This window comes from Schistocerca americana, chromosome 4 (genome assembly GCF_021461395.2).
Source record: "Schistocerca americana isolate TAMUIC-IGC-003095 chromosome 4, iqSchAmer2.1, whole genome shotgun sequence".
Lineage (NCBI taxonomy): Eukaryota > Metazoa > Arthropoda > Insecta > Orthoptera > Acrididae > Schistocerca > Schistocerca americana.
In genome coordinates, this window is record NC_060122.1 from 839,180,972 (window position 1) to 839,204,363 (window position 23,392).

General features: G+C 37.2%; 1 protein-coding gene across 2 annotated transcripts in view; it reads left to right on the forward strand.

Moving 5' to 3' along the window:
* The window catches only part of LOC124613959 (alpha-ketoglutarate-dependent taurine dioxygenase-like), a 144,360-nt gene that overhangs the window by 73,157 nt on the left and 47,811 nt on the right, over positions 1-23,392 (forward strand). For both annotated transcript variants that reach the window (XM_047142739.1, XM_047142740.1), the window contains exon 3: positions 18,273-18,514. In XM_047142739.1, the coding sequence (XP_046998695.1) occupies positions 18,273-18,514 (242 nt within the window). The remainder of the gene's footprint in view (positions 1-18,272; positions 18,515-23,392) is intronic.

Below are 23,392 nucleotides of genomic sequence, written 5' to 3' on the forward strand. Positions count from 1 at the left end.
CTTTCACTGCTTGAGTCAGTATAGATGGAAAACTATTTACCGTATGGGTACCCAAGTTTAGCTGAATGGTGTTTAGGCAGTTTGCTGCAGGAATTGCATGGTTAGTAGTGTCAGTGTCATGACTTGCCATTAAGTGCTGGGACTGGTACAGTGACATAGGGTTGAATCACTCGGACCCCAAGGACCAAGGACATGCAGCATGAACAGCACGTGTTACTGTGATCTCATTCACCAACGTGTGATCCCTACTCTACGGGAGACAGGTGCTTTGGACTCAGTTTTGGTGCATGATTGAGCTCCACCTCACTTTACTTGTGAGATCACTCATTTACTCCATAAAACATTTGGAAAAAGCTGAATCATTGGCCAGTTCCAAACTGTATGGCCACCAAGATCACCAGATCAGCAGGACACAAGCCTAAGATATGAACACATGTTGAAGATTAAAGATTAGCGTAGTAAGAGAGGTAGCCAATATCCCACCTGAGATGTTTTGGGCAGCAGTAGAGCAATCTCTAGTGTGGTTCCAGGCTGTCATGGATGCAGATTGTTGTCACTCTGAGCAACATTTGTAAAATGGAATGTAAACAAGGTAAACAATTAACAAATATTATCTACTCATGTGGAAATTAAGACATGTTTCTTTCAGTGGTTCAGTCGTTGTGTGTCTTGTGCATGTCTTTACAGATGTTTCCACAAAGTTTCATTGTCCTGCAATCACTTATTTTTCATGGGGGTGCTCTCAAGTAGTGGAAGTTTAATTATAACTGCCCTATAGAATTGGGTGAGTAACTTAGATCTCACAAATTACTAATGATCCAGCAGTTGGCAACAGAGTGGAAATTTAACAGTGGTATGGCAGTGGCATGTCAAGTGGTGACCTAACGACAGAAACAGAAAACTGGATAATGGAAGATTCATATGTGTGCAGATGTGTAAGTAAAACAGAGGGACAATCTGTCTCCAGCATTTGAAATAAATACAAGTTTGGAATTAAGAAAGTTATAATATATTGGAAAAGAATGCTGGCCAGGATGAAAGCTTTCAAGTGAAAAAAGTGGAGAAAAGGAAATATAAATGTTAAGGGATAGAAAGTAGGTGAGGAACTCAGTGGACTAAATTGATTATTTTCCTATAATATAGCACATGCAGTTCACAGAAACTCCCTCTCAAGAAGTTCTGTGTGTGGTGTAAAATGTGAACTGCCTGCTCGGAATTGCACCCAGAGTGCTACTGTTCTGCTACAGAACCCTTTCACAGTGAGATTGTATGTATTAATATGTACTTATGTTTCTTCATTTTCACAAATTATCAGCATTTCACATAAAATGGTAAATAACACTATTTACGTCTCACATAATGCTGCTGCAATGATACTGTGCTGTCATTAATCTTGCTGCAGGTGAAGAATTTAGGTGTGACATTGTATTACACTGGCATACTGGAAATGGGCTTGTGATCAACTACTCTGATTTAGTGGCATCATAACTTTACCAGAGGTTTTGATTAATTTATGCCTTAACTGTATGTTATTGGGTGATATGAAGAGGATCTTTTGCATTTTTATAGAATGATTCATATTGCCCACATGAATCTTGGCCTTGCTGTTGGTGGGATGGCTTGTGTGCCTCAGCTATATATATATATATCTCTCTCTGTACCGTAGGTGCAACCACAATGGAAGGTTACCTGTTGAAAGGCCAAACAAGTGTGTGGTTCCTGAAGAGGGCCAGAAGCCTTTTCAGTAGTTGCTGTGACAACAGTCTTGCTGATTGACTTATCTGGCCTCGTAACATCAACCAAAATGGCTTTTCTGTGCTGGTATTGCAAATGGCTATAAGCTAGGGAAAACTACAGCTGCAGTTTTTTCAGAGGACTTGCAGCTCTACTATATGGTTAAATTATGCTGGCATTCTCTTGGATAAAATATGCCAGAGGTAAAATAGTACCCTATGTGGATCTCCTTACAGGGTCTATTGAAGACCATGTCATCATCTGGAGAAATGAAACTGGTGTTCTATGGTTCGGAATGGGGAATGTTACGTCTCTTAATTGGCCAAGTAGGCTAGAAAATTTAAAAAGGGGAAACTGATAGGTTGAATAGGTTGAAGTTACACACAGGGGAAATTAATGAAGTTCAGTGGCTGAAGGAACAGGACTTCTGGTCAGGTGAATACAGGGTTATAAACACAAAACACGTGATTTAAGAATCATGAAAGATGTTTTTTGTGTGTGTGTGTGTGTGTGTGTGTGTGTGTGTGTGTGTAAGAGATCTGGAGACACTGGAAGGTTTCAGATTGATTTAAGAACCAGATTTTAAACTGGAACACATTTGCAGGGGCAGGTGTAGACTCTGACCATAATCTGCTAATCTGTTGGTTAGGAACTACAGATTAAAACTGAAGAAATTGCAAGAATGTAGGAAATTGAAGAGACTGGACCGGTATGAGTTGAAATAACAAGAGTTTCAGAGGTAGCATTACACAATGATCAAATAGAACAGGAGACAAGAACACAACAAAGGACAAATTGGTAGCTTTGAGGAATGAAATAATGAAGGCAGCAGAGTATCAAATAATTAAAAAGACGAGGCCTTGTAGAAATCCTTGGATATCACAGGAGATACTGAATATAACTGAGGAAAGGAAAAAATATAAAAATTCAGCAGATGAGGCAAATGAAGGGGAATGCAAATATCTAAACAGTGACATTGACAGGAAATGCAAAATGGCTAAGCAGGAATGGCTAGAGACAAATTTAAGTGTTTAGAAACATATTTCACTAGGGAAAAGGTAAATACTACCTACAAGAAAATTAAAAAGGCCTTTGGAGAAAAGAGCTCAGATGGACAACCAGTACTAGCAAAGAAGGGAAAGCTGGAAAGTGGAAGGAGTACATAAATGGTCTATTTAAGGGAGAGGAAGTTGAAGGCAACATTATAGAAAGGGAAGGGGATGCACATGAAGACGAGATGGGAGATATGATACTACGAGAATAATTTAAAGAGTTCTGAAAGATAAAAGTCGAAATGAGACCCCAGAAGTATATGATATTCCATCATAACTACTGATAGCCTTGGGAGAGCCAGCCATGACAGACTCTTCCACCTGGTGTGCAACATGTATGCGACAGATGAAATACCCTCACACTTCAAGAAGAATGTAATAATTCCATTCCAAAGAAAGCATTTGCTAACAGGTATGAAAATTACCACACTATCAGTTTAGTAAGTCACAGATGCAAAATACTAACACAAATTCTTCACAAAGAATGGAACAAACTGGGTAAAGGTTGACCTTGGGGAATATTGGTTTGGATTCTGGAGATGAATTGGAACACGGGAGGCAATACTGACTCTATGCCTTGACTTAGAAGATAGGTTAAGGAAAGGCAAACCTATACTTATAGCATTTGTAGACTTAGAGAACTCTTTTGACAATGTTGACTGGTATACTCCCATTGAAATTTGGCAAAGGTAGCAGGGGTAATATATAGGGTGCAAAAGGCTGTTTACAACTTGTACGGAAACCAGATAGCAGTTATAGAAGTTGAGAGCATCAAAGGGAAGTAATGGTTTAGAAGGGGTTGAGATAGGGGTTTCAGTAAATGAAACCAAAGAAAAATTTGGAGTAGGAATTAAAGTTCAGGGAGAAGAAATAAAAACTGTGAGGTGTACTGATTACATTGGTATTCTGTTACAGGCAGCAAAGGATTTGGAAGAGTAGTTGAACGGAATGGACAGCCTCTTGAAAGGAGGATATAAGATGAACATCAACAAAAGCAAAAGGAGGATAATGGAGTGTAGTCAAATTAAATCAGATGCTGCTGAGGGAATTAGAGTAGGAAACAAGACACTTAAAGTAGTATATGAATTCTTCACTTTGAGCATTAAAATAACTGATGATATTCAAAGTAAAGAGGATATAAAATTAAGACTGGCAATTGCAAGAAAAGCATTTCTGAAGAAGAGAAATTTGTTAACTTCAAATATAGATTTAAGTGTCAGGAAGTGTTTTCTAGGGAAAAGGTAAATACTACCTACAAGAAAATTAAAAAGGCCTTTGGAGAAAAGAGCTCAGATGGACAACCAGTACTAGCAAAGAAGGGAAAGCTGGAAAGTGGAAGGAGTACATAAATGGTCTATTTAAGGGAGAGGAAGTTGAAGGCAACATTATAGAAAGGGAAGGGGATGCACATGAAGACGAGATGGGAGATATGATACTACGAGAATAATTTAAAGAGTTCTGAAAGATAAAAGTCGAAATGAGACCCCAGAAGTATATGATATTCCATCATAACTACTGATAGCCTTGGGAGAGCCAGCCATGACAGACTCTTCCACCTGGTGTGCAACATGTATGCGACAGATGAAATACCCTCACACTTCAAGAAGAATGTAATAATTCCATTCCAAAGAAAGCATTTGCTAACAGGTATGAAAATTACCACACTATCAGTTTAGTAAGTCACAGATGCAAAATACTAACACAAATTCTTCACAAAGAATGGAACAAACTGGGTAAAGGTTGACCTTGGGGAATATTGGTTTGGATTCTGGAGATGAATTGGAACACGGGAGGCAATACTGACTCTATGCCTTGACTTAGAAGATAGGTTAAGGAAAGGCAAACCTATACTTATAGCATTTGTAGACTTAGAGAACTCTTTTGACAATGTTGACTGGTATACTCCCATTGAAATTTGGCAAAGGTAGCAGGGGTAATATATAGGGTGCAAAAGGCTGTTTACAACTTGTACGGAAACCAGATAGCAGTTATAGAAGTTGAGAGCATCAAAGGGAAGTAATGGTTTAGAAGGGGTTGAGATAGGGGTTTCAGTAAATGAAACCAAAGAAAAATTTGGAGTAGGAATTAAAGTTCAGGGAGAAGAAATAAAAACTGTGAGGTGTACTGATTACATTGGTATTCTGTTACAGGCAGCAAAGGATTTGGAAGAGTAGTTGAACGGAATGGACAGCCTCTTGAAAGGAGGATATAAGATGAACATCAACAAAAGCAAAAGGAGGATAATGGAGTGTAGTCAAATTAAATCAGATGCTGCTGAGGGAATTAGAGTAGGAAACAAGACACTTAAAGTAGTATATGAATTCTTCACTTTGAGCATTAAAATAACTGATGATATTCAAAGTAAAGAGGATATAAAATTAAGACTGGCAATTGCAAGAAAAGCATTTCTGAAGAAGAGAAATTTGTTAACTTCAAATATAGATTTAAGTGTCAGGAAGTGTTTTCTGAAAATATTTGTGTAGAGTATATCCATATATGGAAGTGAAACATGGACAACAATCAAAAATGGAAATGAGTGTATGGCATTGTTGGCCGGGAGGCACCATGCAGGGGAGTTCGACCACTGTATTGCAAGTCCTTTTTAGTTGACGCCACTTCGGTGACTTGCAGGTCAATGATGATGAAAGTGATAATGTACACACAACACCCTGTCCACTCACGGGAATCAAACCCAGGCCCCCTGCGTGATATGCAGAAATGCTACCGCTATGCTATGGAGGTGGATGTGGACAATAATCAGTTTAGACAAGAAGAGAATAGAAGCTTTTAAAATGTAATACTAAAGAAGAATGCTGAAGATTAGATGGGCAGATTATGTAACTAACAAGAAGTTACTTAACAGGATTGGTGAGACAAGAAATTTGTGGCACAATTTGACTGAAAGAAGGGATTCGTTGATGAGACATCAAGGTATCACCAATTTAGTATTGGAAGTGTGTGTGTGTGTGTGTGTGTGTGTGTGTCGGGGGGGGGGGGGGGGGGGGAGGGGGGGGGGAATCATAGAGGTGGACCAAGAGGTGAATACACTAAGCAGACTAAGAAGGATGTTGAATGCAGTAGTTATTTGGAGATGACACAGGATACAGTAGCATGAAAAGCTTCATTGAACCAGTCTTCAGACTAAAGACCACATCAACATTAATAATATATATTGTTTACAGCTATTTTGCTGTGTGATTGGTAACAGAAATAGAGCAAATTTGAATGTTATTGGAAGAAATATCTCATAGCTTCTTGTAGGAAGCACTGTGAAGGGAAATGAGACATGTGAAATCGTCAGCCAATAGTCATTATAGTTTCCCCAAAACATTGATAGTGAATATGCAACATATTTGTTGTGTGACACCAAAAGCAAAAGATTAACCCAGAGACCTACAAAATATTCAAGCTGATGTTTATTACATTGATTAATTTGAAAGTTTCAGAGAATGCATAAAGGAATTGGTACAAATAGCCAAATAAGTGTTTCATTTATCTGGAAATAACTTCACGGCTTGTGAAAAGTTCTATAGCTCAGTTTTAGGTGCACATGAACAGTTAGAGGTAACACTGAAAATATAAGTTCTGTGAAAAATGAAAGCTGATAATATTGAAATATGTATGTTGCAAAGATTCACCAAGAAATGTATTTCTCGTCACACATGGAAGTTTCTAATTGACTGCTTCAGTGTGGTGTAAGTTCTGGCACAGGAAGAAACATGTGTTCAAACACAAGAGTTAAACCAGAATGTTTATTGTTGAGATGAAAAATTTAAAACAAAATCAGGAAATTGCACTGAATCGAGTTGCTTAAAGAGTCAGGTTTGAACTCCACACAGCAAGTAAATCTTAGACCACCATTCACAACCATAACAGAGACAACTAGATCATTCGGCAAAATATCCTTTGTAATAATGGAATTGTCAGCCTGGTTGGAATCCAAAATATATCTTTATTTCTAAAGTAAATTAAATGGTAATGCTTAATGCAGGAACCATTAAGCATCGTAGACTGAATGACTGCTGTAAAGTTATGAATTACAAAATGTTTTCACAGAAAGATGGTGTACACTATTTTGTAAGATAACAAACCTGATTTTTGTCCTTTCTACTCTGCCTTTTTGGCAGCATGCCAGTCTGTAGTTGTGAAACTGAAAAAATGAACATTGGATGGGGTTTGCTTAACATTCTGTACAACAACACAATTTTGGTTTCATTCGTTCATGCATTTGTTATCGTTGATGTCCTGTTGTTGAGATGATGACCAGTTTCTTAATTTTGTCAGATCAAATAGTGTGTACTTTAGGTTAGCTCTCCATGTAACAAGAGACCAATGACAGAATTCATGAGGTAAATTATAACTCTGATGAAGTATGGGTTTTAGAAACACAATCTAGGCATCAATAGTTGCTCATAAAGGTCATCTTAATCAAATGATTGGCATTATTTTGAGGAAGTGGTGATTTATAGTTTTTAGAAAATGTTGGAAACTCATGATTGCACACAGCTATATTACTCCAAAATTTATTGTACAACTGGTTTCATTTGTTGAGAGACCATCTTATGGTGCACTTTGAAATTATAATCAGATGATGATTTATGATGGTTGATTAGGATTTCAAAGTACACCAGAAGATGGTCTGCTAATGAGTGAAACCACTTGTGTAATAAATTTTGGAGTAATATGGCTATGTGCAATCATGAGTTTTTGTCGAATGTTTGATTGTGGCACAGAACATACCTGTAGTCCACATTTACATAATGCAATGCAGTAAACACAGCATTTTGTAATAATACCTCAGAAAAGTTATGCAGAGAAACTTTTAGGCACTGAGTTTACTATGCATGTATGGATACCAATATGCTGACATGTTATGTAAATGTTTTGTGCACTTTTTACAAAGAGATGTTAGCAATATGATGGCTAGGTGCAGACTGTCTTGGCACAAGTGTTGCCTGTGAACTTTTCAACTGCAGACTGACTATTGTAGGCAACATCAGTTTATTCAAAGACTGGCATATGAACAAATTGTTATTTCAGAAACTACAGTCATTTGATAAAAAATTGCAAGGGTAGATTTCGCTAATCAGAGTGAACTATATGTGTTAACTATAAATTTGTCTATGAAATATTTGGTGGTCTAGAAAAATCAGAAAAGTTTATGAAACCATCCTATACATCTGCTTTAGGAGTACCCTGTTTATGGGTACATGCACCATGTTGAAAGTTTCTGTAAATTATGCAAAAGCATACACAGAGGCAAGGTACTTCAGAACTTTGCTGTTAATTATTTCCTAAGTTAATTAATTTCATGGAATTTGAACTATGTTACTGAAAAGTTACAATACCAGTCATTATATTAAATGCTGTCACTAAGCCCTGAACATGTTTCAGGTCAAATGATTATTGCTAAGTTGTGCTGCTATGTCTAATGTTCTGTAACACATTGTGTAACTCTACAGAAAGCATTTATAATGTGGGTGCTTTATATCTTTGCACGTGGGACCTTCCATCAAGTGCTGACTTGGTTCACAATATCTTTTTTTAAATCTGATGATAAACTTTCCTATACCTTTCTTGTTTCATTATTATCAATGTCATAAACTCATTTTAATATTTTGATACTTCTTATATTTTTGTTACCATTTTATTTCTTCTTTGTTCTTGTGGTCAGGGTTGTTTACTGCTATCATCTTAATTTACACCTACTCATTTGAGTGTTGCTGCTAGCAGCAGGGTGCTGACTTTTCTGCTGCCAGCTCTCCAGCTTCTAGCAATATTAAGTAACTTCTCCTTTTCTTAAACCTAATGATATTTCCGGGTACTACATATAACATGCACACACAGCAGATGACTAACCAATAACCAAACAAGGTCACTATGTGCATTTTAGTGAATGATCACTATTTTTCAATGTGTATAATAATAATGATGATGATAATAATAATAATGATAATAAACCCCATGGAGGCCCAGGAAAAGAATAGGCCTCTGGTATGTTCTGCCAGTCGTAAAAGGCGATGAAAAGAACAAACCACTAATAGGGCTAACCCCCCTTTTAGTGTGATTAGTTGGTTCAGGACAGAACTAATGAAGCCTCGGACAAGCGCTGTCATGGTCGGGGACGATGCTTGGACCCTATGCCCGTTCACAATAGTAACGACACTGCTAGCCACATGGAAAATGATTAAAATCCAGATAGAGGTGTTTTACAGGATATGTTTCCTGCAACCACCTTAGAAGGAAAACAAAGACAGAGGATGAGATGGTCAGATGAAGTTAATCGACACCTCATGTTCTGTTATTACCAAGCAACAAACTTAGGAACCAACACAACTGGATGCAGATCACAAGTATACACAACATTTATTACCAGATACCCAGAATTAAAATTTTTAACAGAACAACGACTAGCTGATCAGATCCGTGTAATAATAAAAAATAAGAGGATACCCCAGTCAGAATTAGAAAACATCAAACAACAAGTACAGCAAATACTGGAACAAAATAATGTGCAATCAGAAGAAGAAGAAGAAGAAAATACAGTAATTGACTCAAACATCCCAGAGCAAACAAACAAAGAACAACACACATCAATTAAACAATCAGAGGAAAACGAAATCTTAAGACAGCCACCATAACAAGCACAAATAGAACACGAAGTGACACACATGTTAGATATAGAAGAAAAATTTCAGCTGACATATATAGAATACAAAGACACGAATACAGACATTAGACCATTCTTGTATAGACCACCAAATAACCCACAAGTCGAAACAACAATAACAACTATCAATACAATCATACAGAACAAAATAAATGAAAATACAACTATGGAAGAGTTACAACTACTGGTTTATATAGGAGCACTCACTACACTAAATATACACACTAGGCAGAGATCAGAACCAACCAACACACAGTAGAAACCCACAAAACCAACATGGCAACACAGGCTACAGATCAGAATAGAAAAACTGAGAAAAGACATCGGACAGCTAACACAATTTATAAGAAATGAAATATCAGACAAAAAATGAAAAAGGTTTGGTAAAATCTCTCAACAAGAAGCGATAGAGCAATTAGATGAAAAGAAGCAGAAATTACAAGCATTGGCCAAACGACTTAGAAGATACAAAAAAAGTGAAAATAGAAGGAAACAAAACCGAACATTCAACACAAGCCAAAAGAGATTTTACCAGACAATAGATAACACACACATTGAAATAGACAATCCACCACACACAACAGACGTGGAACACTTCTGGAGCAACATATGGTCAAACCCGGTACAACATAACAGACATGCACGGTGGGTACAAGCAGAAACAGGCACATACAAGATGGTACCACAAATGCCTGAAGTGATAATTTTGCAACATGAAGTCACCCGAGCAATTAATTCTATGCACAATTGGAAAGCCCCTGGAAAAGATAAAATAGCAAATTTCTGGCTAAAGAAGTTCACCTCAACACATTCACATCTAACTAAATTATTTAACAGTTACATTGCAGACCCATACACATTTCCTGATACACTTGCAGGTGGAATAACTTATCTGAAACCTAAAGATCAAGCAGACACAGCAAACCCAGCAAAATATCACCCCATAACATGCCTACCAACAATATGAAAAATATTAACTTCAGTCATTACACAGAAATTAATGACACATACAACACAGAACAAAATTATAAATGAAGAACAAAAAGGCTGTTGCAAAGGAGCACAAGGATGTAAAGAGCAACTGATAATAGATGCATAGGTGACATATCAAGCTAAAACTAAACAAAGGTCGCTACACTACGCATACATTGATTACCAAAAAGCTTTTGATAGTGTATCCCACTCATGGTTACTACAAATATTGGAAATATACAAAGTAGATTCTAAATTGATACAGTTCCTAAACATTGTAATGAAAAATTGGAAAACCACACTCAATATCCAAATAAATTCAAATAATATCACATCACAGCCAATACAGATTAAGCGTGGAATATACCAGGGAGACTCATTAAGTCCTTCCTGTTCTGCCTTGCTCTGAACCCACTACCCAACATGCTAATCAATACAAATCATGGATACAATATTACTGGAACACACCAACACAAAATCACACGTTTGCTATACAAGGATGATCTAAAACTACTGGCAGCAACAAATCAGCAACTCAACCAATTACTAAAGATAACTGAAGTATGCAGCAATGATACAAATATGGCTTTTGGAACAGACAAACGTAAGAAGAATAGCATAGTCAAGGGAAAACACACTAAACAACAAGATTACATAGTGGATAACCACAGCGACTGCATAGAAGCGATGGAAAAAACAGATGCCTATAAATATCTAGCTTAAAGACAAAAAATAGGAAAATATGATACAAATATTAAAGAAGAACTAAAAGAAAAATATAGACAAATACTAACAAAAATACTGAAAACAGAACTGACAGCAAGAAACAAGACAAAAGCTATAAATACTTATGCTATACCAATATTGACCTACTCATTTGGAGTAGTGAAATGGGGTAACGCAGACCTAGAAGCACTCAATACACTTACGTGATGACAGTGCCACAAATATAGAATACATCACATACATTCAGCAACAGAAAGATTCACATTAAGCAGAAAGGAAAGAGGAAGGGGATTTATCGACATAAAAAACCTACGTTATGGACAGGTAGACAATTTAAGAAAATTCTTTATAGAACGAGCAGAAACTAGCAAAATGCACAAAGTAGTCACTCATATAAATACATCGGCTACACCATTGCAATTTCATAACCACTTCTACAACCCTTTAGATCACATAACATCAACAGATACGATGAAGGTAAATTGGAAAAAGAAAACACTACATGGCAAGCACCCATACCATCTAACACAGCCACACATCGATCAAGATGCATCCCACACATGGCTAAGAAAAGGCAATATATACATTGAAATGGAAGGATTCATGAATGCAATACAGGATCAAACAATAAACACCAGATATTACAGCAAGCATATTATTAAAGATGCCAATACCACAACAGATAAATGCAGACTTTGCAAACAACAAATAGAAACAGTAGACCACATCACAAGCGGATGTACAATACTAGCAAATACAGAATACCCCAGAAGACATGACAATGCAGCAAAAATAATACATCAACAACTTGCCATACAACATAAACTAATAAAACAACACATTCCCACATACAAGTATGCACCGCAAAATGTACTGGAGAATGGTGAATACAAATTATACTGGAACAGAACCATTATAACAGATAAAACAACGCCACATAACAAACCTGACATCATACTCACCAATAAAAAGAAGAAATTGACACAACTAATCGAAATAGCCATACCCAAGACAACAAATATACAGAAGAAAACAGGAGAAAAAATTGAAAAATACATCCAACTGGCTGAGGAAGTCAAAGACATGTGGCATCAGGATAAAGTTGACATTATACCAATTATAGTATCAGCTATAGGAGTCATACAACACAATATCCACCAGTACATCAACTCAATACAGCTACATCCAAACGTATGTATACAACTACAGAAATCTGTAATTATTGATACATGTCCAATTACCCGAAAGTTCCTAAATGCAATGTAACATATACCGTACAGTTAAAAGGAAGTCACACTTGATCAAGGTCAACATCACTTTCCATTTTTAACCAGACATAACGTCTGAGAAAGGAAAGAAATGATTATAATATAATATAATATAATATAATATAATTGTGTAGGCTTATGAGGCCAGAGGCAGTCGACATACAATTTTTTCTGAGGATCATACCATGTCATAATATAAGAAACTATACTTGAGTAACTATTGATACTAACAAAGAGATAGAGGGGCTGGCCAGTACGTACCTCAGCTCAGTACAGCCGATAGATACACATAAAACAGAACCGAAAATTTACGTTCCTAGCTTTCGGAACAAATGTTCCTTCATTGGGGAGGAGAGAGGGGAAAGAAAGGGAAGAAGGGAAAGGAGATTCAGTTACTCACAACCCAGGTTATGAAGCAACAGGGAAAGGAAAATAGGGAGATTAGATTAGATTTACTTTCATTCCAATTGATCCGTAGTGAGGAGGTCCTCCAGGATGTGGAACATGTCAGAAAAACAACAATACATGACAAATATTTAAACTAAAACAAATAAGCTAATGTACCATTCCACAGGCCCAAGTGGAATGATCGTCATTTTTTAATGAACACTAAGAGTCATTTTACAAATACTATTGCACTGAATTTAAAATAAAAAAGTTTTATATTTATTTATAAGGTAAGAAACATGTAATACAACTACTGTAATACTTATTTACAATGAACACATTACTGCACTGAAATGGTGCAGAAGTTAGATTATACTTACACACACACACACACACACACACACAAATTTTCAGTGAACACATTACTGCACTGAAATTGTGCAGAAGTTATGTTGTACTTATATACAAATCAGTTGGTTTTCCTCAGAAATTCATCAATGGAGTAGAAGGAGTTGGCCACCAATAAATCCTTTAGGCTTCTCTTAAACTGAATTTCATTGGTTGTTAAGCTTTTTATGGCTGCTGGCAAGTTATTGAAAATGTGTGTTCCTGAATAATGCACACCTTTTTGTACAAGACCAAGTGACTTTAAATCCTTGTGAAGATTATTCTTATTTCTAGTATTGATTCCATGAATTGAGCTGTTGGTTTGAAAAAGTGATATATTTTTAATGACAAATTTCATTAAGGAATAAATATATTGGGAAGCGTAGTTAGTATCCCTAGTTCCCTAAACAGGCTTCTGCAGGATGTTCTTGAGTTCACACCACATATAATTCTTACTGCACGTTTTTGTGCCCGGAAAACTTTAGCTTGGCTTGATGAATTACCCCAGAAAATAATCCCATATGACATTATGGAATGAAAGTAAGCATAGTATGCCAGCTTTTTCATTTTTATATCCCCTATGTCTGACAAAATTCGCATTGCAAACAGAGATTTGTTAAGACGCTTCAGCAGTTCTGTGGTGTGCTCCTCCCAGTTGAATTTATTATCAAGCTGTAATCCCAAGAATTTAACACCGTCCACTTCTTCTATCTTCTTGTCATCATATGTTAGACATATACTCTTGGGACACCCCTTACAAGTTCTGAACTGCATGTAGTGTGTTTTTTCAAAGTTTAGTGACAAAGAATTGGCTAGGAACCAGTGATTAATGTCTACAAATATTTTATTGGCTGATCTTTCTAAGACTACACTTGATTTGCTATTTATTGCAATGTTTGTATCATCAGCAAACAAAACAAACTTGGCATCTGGTAATGTTACTGATGAAAGGTCATTGATATACACAAGAAAAAGTAAGGGCCCCAAAATGGAACCTTGTGGGACCCCACATGTAATTAGTTCCCAGTTGGATGATGCCTGATAGCTTGATACATGTCTCTTTCCTAATAACACCCTTTGTTTCCTGCCAGAGATATAAGATTTGAACCATTTTGCAGCATTTCCTGTTACACTATAATATTCTAGTTTACTTAAAAGGATATTGTGATTTACACAGTCAAATGCCTTTGACAGATCACAAAATATACCAGTTGCCTGCAATTTTTTGTCTAATGAATTAAGTACATTTTCACTGTAAGTGTAGATAGCCTTCTCAATATCAGAACCTTTTAGAAATCCAAACTGTGACTTTGACAGTATGTTATTTGAGATAAGATGGTTATAAAGACGACTGTACATTACTTTTTCGAAAATTTTTGAGAATGCTGGCAACAGTGAAATTGGACGGAAATTTGATGCTATTTCTTTATCTCCCTTCTTAAACAGTGGCTTAACTTCAGCATATTTCAGCCATTCGGGAAATATTCCACTGATAAACGACTGGTTACACAGATAGCTTAATATGTTACTTAGCTCAGAATCACATTCTTTAATTAACTTTGTTGATATTTCATCATACCCACTAGATGTTTTTGATTTTAAAGATTTTGTGATGGACATTATTTCTGTTGGGGTAGTGAGGGTCAAATTCATATTATGGAAGTTACTTGAAATGTCTGGTCTAAGGTAATCCATAGCAGCATCTACCGAACCTGACAACCCCATCTTTTCAGTAACAGTTATAAAATGTTTGTTAAAAAGTTCTGCAACACGATACACATCTGTCACCAATGCATCATTTACTCTTAATGCTATTTGTTCCTCTTCATGTCTGGTTCTACCGGTCTCCTCCTTCACTATATCCCATATTGTCTTTATTTTGTTATCTGATATGACTATCTTTTCCTTGTAATATATTTGCTTTGACATCCGTATTACAGTCTTTAATATTTTGCAGTATTTCTTATAATGTGCTATAGCATCAACATTGGAAATGTTTCGGATTGACAGATACAGTTTTCTTTTTGTTTTACAAGATACCCCTATTCCTCGAGTAATCCATGGCTTCTTTGTAGACTTTGCTCTAACCTTGGTAAGTTTTGGGGGAAAGCAGTGTTCAAATAAGGTAAGCACTTTATTAGCAAAAATGTTATATTTTTCATTCATGCCATGAGCACTGTAAACATCAGTCCAGTGAATGTCTCTGAGGAGTGTCCTAAAATAATCAATTTTTGGCTTACTGATTACCCTCTTGAGCTCAGATTTAACAGATTTTATATCCTGTTCAGTATTAACATTTAACAGAAGGAACTGCATGTCATGGTCTGAGAGGCCATTGACTATTGGTTTTGTAATATAATTTTGTTCATTTGACTTTTCTATAAAGATATTATCAATGGCTGTTTGTGAGCAAGTGGTTATCCTAGTGGAGATAGCAAGGATGGAGGCATGGTTGTCAGAGGGAAGCCAAAGATATTCTACTGTAAGTACTGTGCCAGCTTCAAACCAAAGACGATGCATACAGAAGTAAAGAGGTATATAGTATAAAGATAAACACAACTATGTAGGATGAAAAGATGCATGAATGGCTAAAGAGGAAAGGGAAAGACGAGAAGACTGAAGAGTAAATGGGAGTGAGGTTGTTTAACGTAGGTTCAGTCCAGGGGGATGGCGGGATGAAAGGATGTGTTGGAGTTGCACTCCTTTCATCCCGCCATCCCCTTGGACTGAACCTACGTTAAACAACCTCACTCCCATTTACTCTTCAGTCTTCTCCTCTTTCCCTTTCCTCTTTAGCCATTCACGCATCTTTTCATCCTACATAGTTGTGTTTATCTTTATACTATATACCTCTTTACTTCTGTATGCATCGTCTTTGGTTTGAAGCTGGCACAGTACTTATAGTAGAATATCTTTGGCTTCCCTCTGACAACCATGCCTCCATCCTTGCTACCCTCCCTATTTTCCTTTCCCTGTTGCTTCATAACCTGGGTTGTGAGTAACTGAATCTCCTTTCCCTTCTTCCCTTTCTTTCCCCTCTCTCCTCCCCGATGAAGGAACATTTGTTCCGAAAGCTAGGAACATAAATTTTCGGTTCTGTTTTATGTGTATCTATCAGCTGTACTGAGCTGAGGTAAGTACTGGCCAACCCCTCTATCTCTTTGTTAGTATTTGTTTCACATCTTTATATGAGATTTTCCATTAATCATTTGAGTAACTATTGACTATCATCACAGTGGGAGGTGGGGCACATAATAAGGATTGAGAATTGCATAGCAACCCATGGCTGCAAAAGCTACTGTGCACTACTGGGTTTTGATGTACATGAGAGTACTGGAGGGAACGCTGCCTGCTTTGAAGATGTTAAAGCAAATGTGAGGCGCAGCTTGTGGTTCCAGTGTGATGGGGTGCCTGAGCAGGCATTCTGGACTGGTTGTTAGTAGGCATTTGAGCAGGTCATTCATGCATCGATGGATTGGCCATGGAGGAGTGGTTCCCTGGGCACCATACTCACCGGATTTATCAAGCCCTGATTTTTTTCTGTGGAAATCCATAAAATTGCTGATGTATCTTGATCCTGTGGAGTCTGGAATGGATCTTGTCCCAAGAATCATCTGCATAGCTGCTACAATCAAAGAAACTCCGTGTGATGGAGCGTGTCCAGTAGTCAATGCTCCCTTGGTGTCAGGCATGCTTGGCATCACCAAACTTTGAACATCTGCTAAACAATTAGAGACGTATTCATGTCAAGCACCATGTGTGCTCAGTATGCCCAATAAATGTTTGAGATGAAGCACCCTCTTGCTTTGTTAGCAGAGTAATTTGCTAGTGAAATAAAGAATAACAGTGTCCACAGCAACACAAAAGGTATACACATAGTCAAGGCATAGAGTCTAAGTTCTTACAAACTCCCTTTCCCATCTTCAGTCTCTGCCCTCCAGGTGCCCCTGACGTCTGTGGCCGTGGGTTGCTGTGCAATTCTCAGTCCTTATGATGTACCCCACCTACGCTGGAAGCTCGTCATAACATTTCTGAGACACCTTGTATACATATTGGCTCTTGATCTCATAGTCCTATGACAATAACCAATTAATAATTTTGGAACAATATGTCCGACTTCCCATTCTTTTCAGAACCAGCTTCCAGTGAATTGCATCCAGTAAAGACTCAAAAAGTTCACATGTCAGAGATATGTATCTAAGTGTTTCCAGTGAAGTATATATTCTCTTGTGTTTTTTGACAGCATCGATAAAATGGTGATTTCGTGTAATTCTTTTTATGTTAAATTGTATTTTTACTTTATAAAATATTATTCTGTTTATTTTTATTTAAATTGGCTGTATAAATATTAGGATGATTATCTTTTGGGGGTCAGTCTCTTTTTATGTAAATCATGCTAAAATGTTTTTATGATTTGTAGAACAGGAAGTGAAATAGCAAACCAAGATGAAAGGAATGGAAAAGAGAGTTTCTGAGCAAAAGCTGAAGACCTTGAGAATTTGACTAAAAGTGGTATCAGACTATTCATCTAGTAAAATCCCATTATCAAACAATTTAGTTTATAAGAATGAGGCAGCCTTGGGTTGTTGTACGAAAATTTTAGCGAACAAGAAAATATGAAGTTTGAATGGAAAGAGTGTAGTTACATCCCAAACAAAACCTTCAACAGCGCTGTCATTAACATTGCCTTAGAACACATTTTATTCACCAGTTCAATGAAACAGTTTCCATAATGAGTTGAGGTTACCAGTGGAAGCACAACAGTGACTGGTACACTCATTATTAGCTGTGTGAAAATGTGTATGCTACACTCCATAATTTAAAATATTTTAATTTCTTGCGCATATCGGTCTCTCAACTCCTTGGAAGTTATATTTTTTATATTTACCTTGCAGTCACACGGAGGAAATATTTCTCCAATTTGTATTACTTTTATTGCACGTATTTATTTCTAGAAGTTTGGCTGTTCTTATTTTATTAACAAAGTGTAGATACCAGTTTAGACCAATTTATTGCTGTGTTTGAATACTGTGATTGTGAATGTACTAATTGCTCAATTACTGGTAATATTTTCAGGGGTTGGTCGAACTGGCTGGCACATTGATGGTTCTTTCCAGCCAGCTCCATTTGCCTATTCTTTATACCATATAGTGTCAGTGCCAAAGAAAGGCAACACAGTCTTTGCACCTTTGACAGAACTGATTGAAGGCCTTAGTACTGAAAAGAGAGCAGAGTGGGAGAGATTGTGGATGGTCAGTGACAGACGCAGTGGTCCAATACATCCTCTTATCTGCACTCATCCAGTCACCAAGAAGAAGGTAATGCATAAACATCTGCCTGTAAATAAATATTATAAAATGGAGTACAGTTTGTGTCAAATCAGAAGGACAACAAAAATACATTTATTGTACGTAAGTATGTAGTATATTGTTTGTACTCTGTTTGGGAAGAGACAATACAAATCTCAATTTGGCCATCCACATTTAACTTTCTTGTGGTTACCTTAAGCTGTTTCAAATGTAATGCCAGGATAGTATCTTTGAAAGTGATATGATCCTCAACCTGCTCCATCCCTGTTCAGTTCGAGCATGCGATCAATCTCCAGAGACTTTAAAACGTTAAACTGTAATGTTCCTTTGGTATAACTTCTGATCTTGTAAGCCTATGTGCACTAGTGGAAAAAAAAAAACAAAAAAAAAAAAAAAATTAATGTCGAATAGTAACATTTTGAGAATACATTTGTGTAGGTAACATATTTAAAGGATTAAAATTGCCGTATCACAGGTTAATGTAAACATGAGATAAGTCATTGAAATTGTGAAATTCTGATGCATTACTAACCAGTGTAATTGCCAGAATGTTGAATGGAGGTGTGCAAATTAAATGCATTATGTTGTACAGGTGCGGGATGTCGGTTTGTGGTATGGAGTTCCATGCCAGTTACACTTGATTGGTCAATACAGGGACAGTTAATGCTGCTTGGGTGATGCTGGAGTTATTGTCTGATGATGATGTATATGTGCTCGATTGGAGACAGATCTGCCGATTGAGCAGACCAATGCAACGTGTCAACACTCTGTAGAGAATATTGTGTTACAACAGTGGTGCGTAGGTGAGCATTATTCTGTTGAGAAGTACCCCCTGGAATGTCATCCATGAACGGCAGCACAGCAGGTCGAATCAGCAGATTGATGTAAAAATCTGTAGTCAGGGTGCATGGGATAGTTACGAGAGTGCTCCTGCTGTCATACAAAATTGCACCCAGGCCGTAACTCCAGGTGTAGGTCCAGTGTGTCTGGCACACAGACAGTTGGTTGCAGCCCCTCAACTGGCTGCCTCCTAACAAAGACACGGCCATCACTGGCATCGAGGCAGACACCAGAAGGCATAACAAACTTTCATTCTGCCCTCCAATGAAGACTAGCTTTACACCATGGAAGTCACAAATGGCAGCTGTTTGGGGTCAGTGGAATGCACACTGCAGAGGTGCCCTTGAAGTATCTGATTAGTAACAGTTCGTTTGTCACTGTGGTGACAACTGCTGCTCAGATTGTTGGTGCATCTGGAACCTGGTCTTCTTGTGACCAAACATTCTTGAGACCAATGCTGCCAACAATCATGTACAGTGGCTACATTCCTGCCAAATCTTTCTGCAGTATTGCAGAAGGAACATGCAGCTTCTCATAGCCCTGTTATATGACTCCTTTTGAACTCAGTGAAGTGTTGATAATGGTATCTTTGTCACCTTAAAGGCATTCCTGACTAACATCAACTCACCATGTCCAGTCTTTAAAATAACAAACACTCTTGACTATTACAGCATGTATTTAAAGCAGACCAGATTTGCATCTGAATAGTGGTGTTACTAGTGCCACTCTTATGCTAATGGCAAGAAATTTAAGTATACATTGTCTTTCAGATGAAGAAACGTGCCTACCAACTTTTGTTAATGTCACACAACTCCTTCTGTGCGTTGCCAGTGTTTTTTTCCTTCAGTGTATTTGCTTTATATGCAGCATGCCATTTACAACTTTTCTGAAAACTTTCAAGTAGAGAAATGCATTGTGTTAAAGCAATGTATTGAACATGTGGTGTCAATATCATCTTTTAATTCCAGGTAAATGTTCCATTTATATTATTAGCATTGTCAGAAGCATATTTAACAGTCAATTCAAGGCATTTTAGAATATAAATAAAAGTATTTTCCTGGAGAATGTAAGATACAGTATGTCTTAGGAGGTTTAGTAACTATTTTAAGAGATGGTAGTGTAGACTAATTAGAGTAAAATGTTCCACATATCGTATTTCTATTTTTAGTGCTTACAGAGCTACAACTGTTGGGACGTAAATCAAACAAATAATCGTAGAATGTTTTAAGCAAAGGAATAGGTTAAAGTTCGAAGTTGACCTCCATACATTCCACCTACAACTTCAGTGCTCTTTCGATTTCTCTTGACAACACCACATGTAGCTCTTTTGGGGTTTTTTAGGCAGTCTTTAATGAGGTCATTAATATTCATAACATTGAAGGCTTAGGTTTTCAGTGATCCCCACAGACATTCCTTTCAATCATCGTGAGAAACAAAAATCTAAAGGGCTGAAATACACTGACTCTGGGTGTCCAAGAAATGTGGCCATTTATGCCGATTCATTGTCTGCGGGATGGTGGGTTTAAATAGTGTCACCTGGTGGCTAGTGCTGGTCCCTGTCATGCTGGAAGAACTCACTCATCCTTGTAGCCAAAGGAGTGTCTTTCAATAATGCTGGAACACTTTTTTTAAAAAAAAAAAGTATAGATATTGGGGCCCTTTAATATGATGTGGTAATGCAACAGGCCCAATCAACTGATTGTCTATCACACCACACCACACATTTAAGACAAGCATTCTCCATAAAGACTTATGAGTTTTTCTTGAACCAGTGAGTGAGTTTTGAGTGTTATTGATACCGTCATGAGTGAAAGTGACTTCATCAGTAACCATCATTAATGTAGTTACTCAGCTGTTTGCAATTAGCCAATCATCTACCTTCAACTTCTCTTTAATGGTGGTAAATTTGCTGCAAATGAAAAGGACTGAGGCTGTGCATAGTAATGTCTAACGTATTGTTGTACTTGGAGCACTGCTCACTTTAAAATTTCTGTATGAGTTTGTTGAAGAACTACATTCTACCAACTGAATTATGACTTATACTTCATCCATACTCTGCTTGTTTGCATATTCAGATGAGATGTGACTGCTGGGTACTACACCGGTCTTGTGCTGTTTAGTGAAAACACTTCATTCAGCTTAGTGAAAACACAAGTAAACATTGTTCAGTCTCGTACTCTGTAGATGGTATATCATGTACCATATTCTCTACAAGCAGCAGTGTTTCCATTAAAAAACTTGTACACAGATGCTATGTTGGGATACTCAACATTTGTAAGCACATGTATCATGCTTAAATGATATGAGGCAGTCAGATGAAAGTGAGACAGATGGAAAAAAGCAAGTAAATTGCTGATTATTTCAAAAGTAATTGCCATAACTGTTACTAAATTTACCCTATTGTGAGACAAGATGGTCAATGTCTTCATAGAAAAATGTTTGTGTTTGCCAATGGAGTCATAATTGTACCCTGGTGTGCACCTCTTCGAAGCTAATTGACAGATACCAATGTCTGCCAAATATAGCCACATCTCTATCCAACTGGGTTGCTTCACAGAACTCAACTTGAAAGAAGCCAAGGCAGTTTTGATACTCATGACCATTTCCCACTACTCTGCAGTGGTTCTATTGGGATAATTTCTTTCTTTCTTTCTTTCACGTAGAAAAATTATTACACAGCAGCTGCTTGATGACAAACTGCAGTTATCCCATTTTTGTGGTCTTAATTAATAAAAAAAAAAGACTGATGTATGATACCAGCATGTATTTATGGCAAAACCCATGTATATGATATACAAATGAGACAGTACTAAATATTTCCCACTAAAGATGATAATTTTTGTATGTGATTTAACAGCCACTCCAGCAAACTCAGATCAAGTTAACTTGTATTTGCTACACGAGTATAAAGTGAACAAACTTTTTGGTAAAATATAATAATACAGTTTGGTATTATTATTATTATCATCATCATCATCCCCTAAATTGATGAACAGATCACAATTGCTATATATAAACAGCATTTTAGAAAATATTGACTATTGTTATTAACAATACTAAAATAAGTATATAGCTTTGTTATTCTTGGAACGTTGTCTATCATCTCTGATGTTGTTGTCGTTGTGATCTTCAGTTTGTAGACCGGTTCGATGCAGCTCCTCGTCATTCTACTCTATCCGGTGCAAGCCTCACGTCTGAGTAACTACTGCAACCTACATCCTTTTGAATTTGCTTACTGTATTCATCTCTTGGTCTCCCTCTACACCCTCCCTCCCCTCCCCCCACACACACTGTCAAACTTCCCTCCTTGATGTCTCAGAAAGTGTTCTATCAATCAATTCCTTCTTTTAGTCAAGTTTGCCATTAATTTCAAATCTCCCAATTCTATTCAGTACCACCTCATTAGTTACATAATCTACCCATGTAATCTGCTGCATTCTTCTGTAGCACAGCATATTTTCAAAAGCTTCTACTCTCTGCTTGCCTGGACTGCTTATCATTCATGTTTCACTTCAATACAAGGCTACAATCCAGACAGATGCTTTCAGAAAAGACTCCCTAACACTTAAATTTATATTCACTGTTAACAAATTTCTTTTATTAAGAAACACTTTTTCTGCCATTGCCAGTCTACGTTTTCTATTGCCTCTACTTCAGCCAATATCAGTTATTTTGCTGCCCAAATAGCAAAAAACTGCCTGCCGCTTATAGTGTCTTGTTTCCTAGTTTTATTCCCTCAGCACCATCTTTTTTTGTGAATGTTCACCTGATACTCCTTTCACAGTGCTGTCTGTTCCATTCAGCTGCTCTTCCAAGACCTTTGCTGTCTCTGACAGATTTACATTGCCATTGGCAAATCTCAAACTTTTTCTTTCTTCTCCCTGCACTATCCCACAAGGGGACTCACATCTCTTACTGAGTACGTGCCTGACCAGCACGGCGTCCCAGCCCTCACAGCGCTACTTCCCTTTCTGTGCTGAAAGTCTGTATTTCTACTATTCTTTCTCCTTTCTACCTTTTCTGGGATGTTCTTGGATCCAGTTTGTG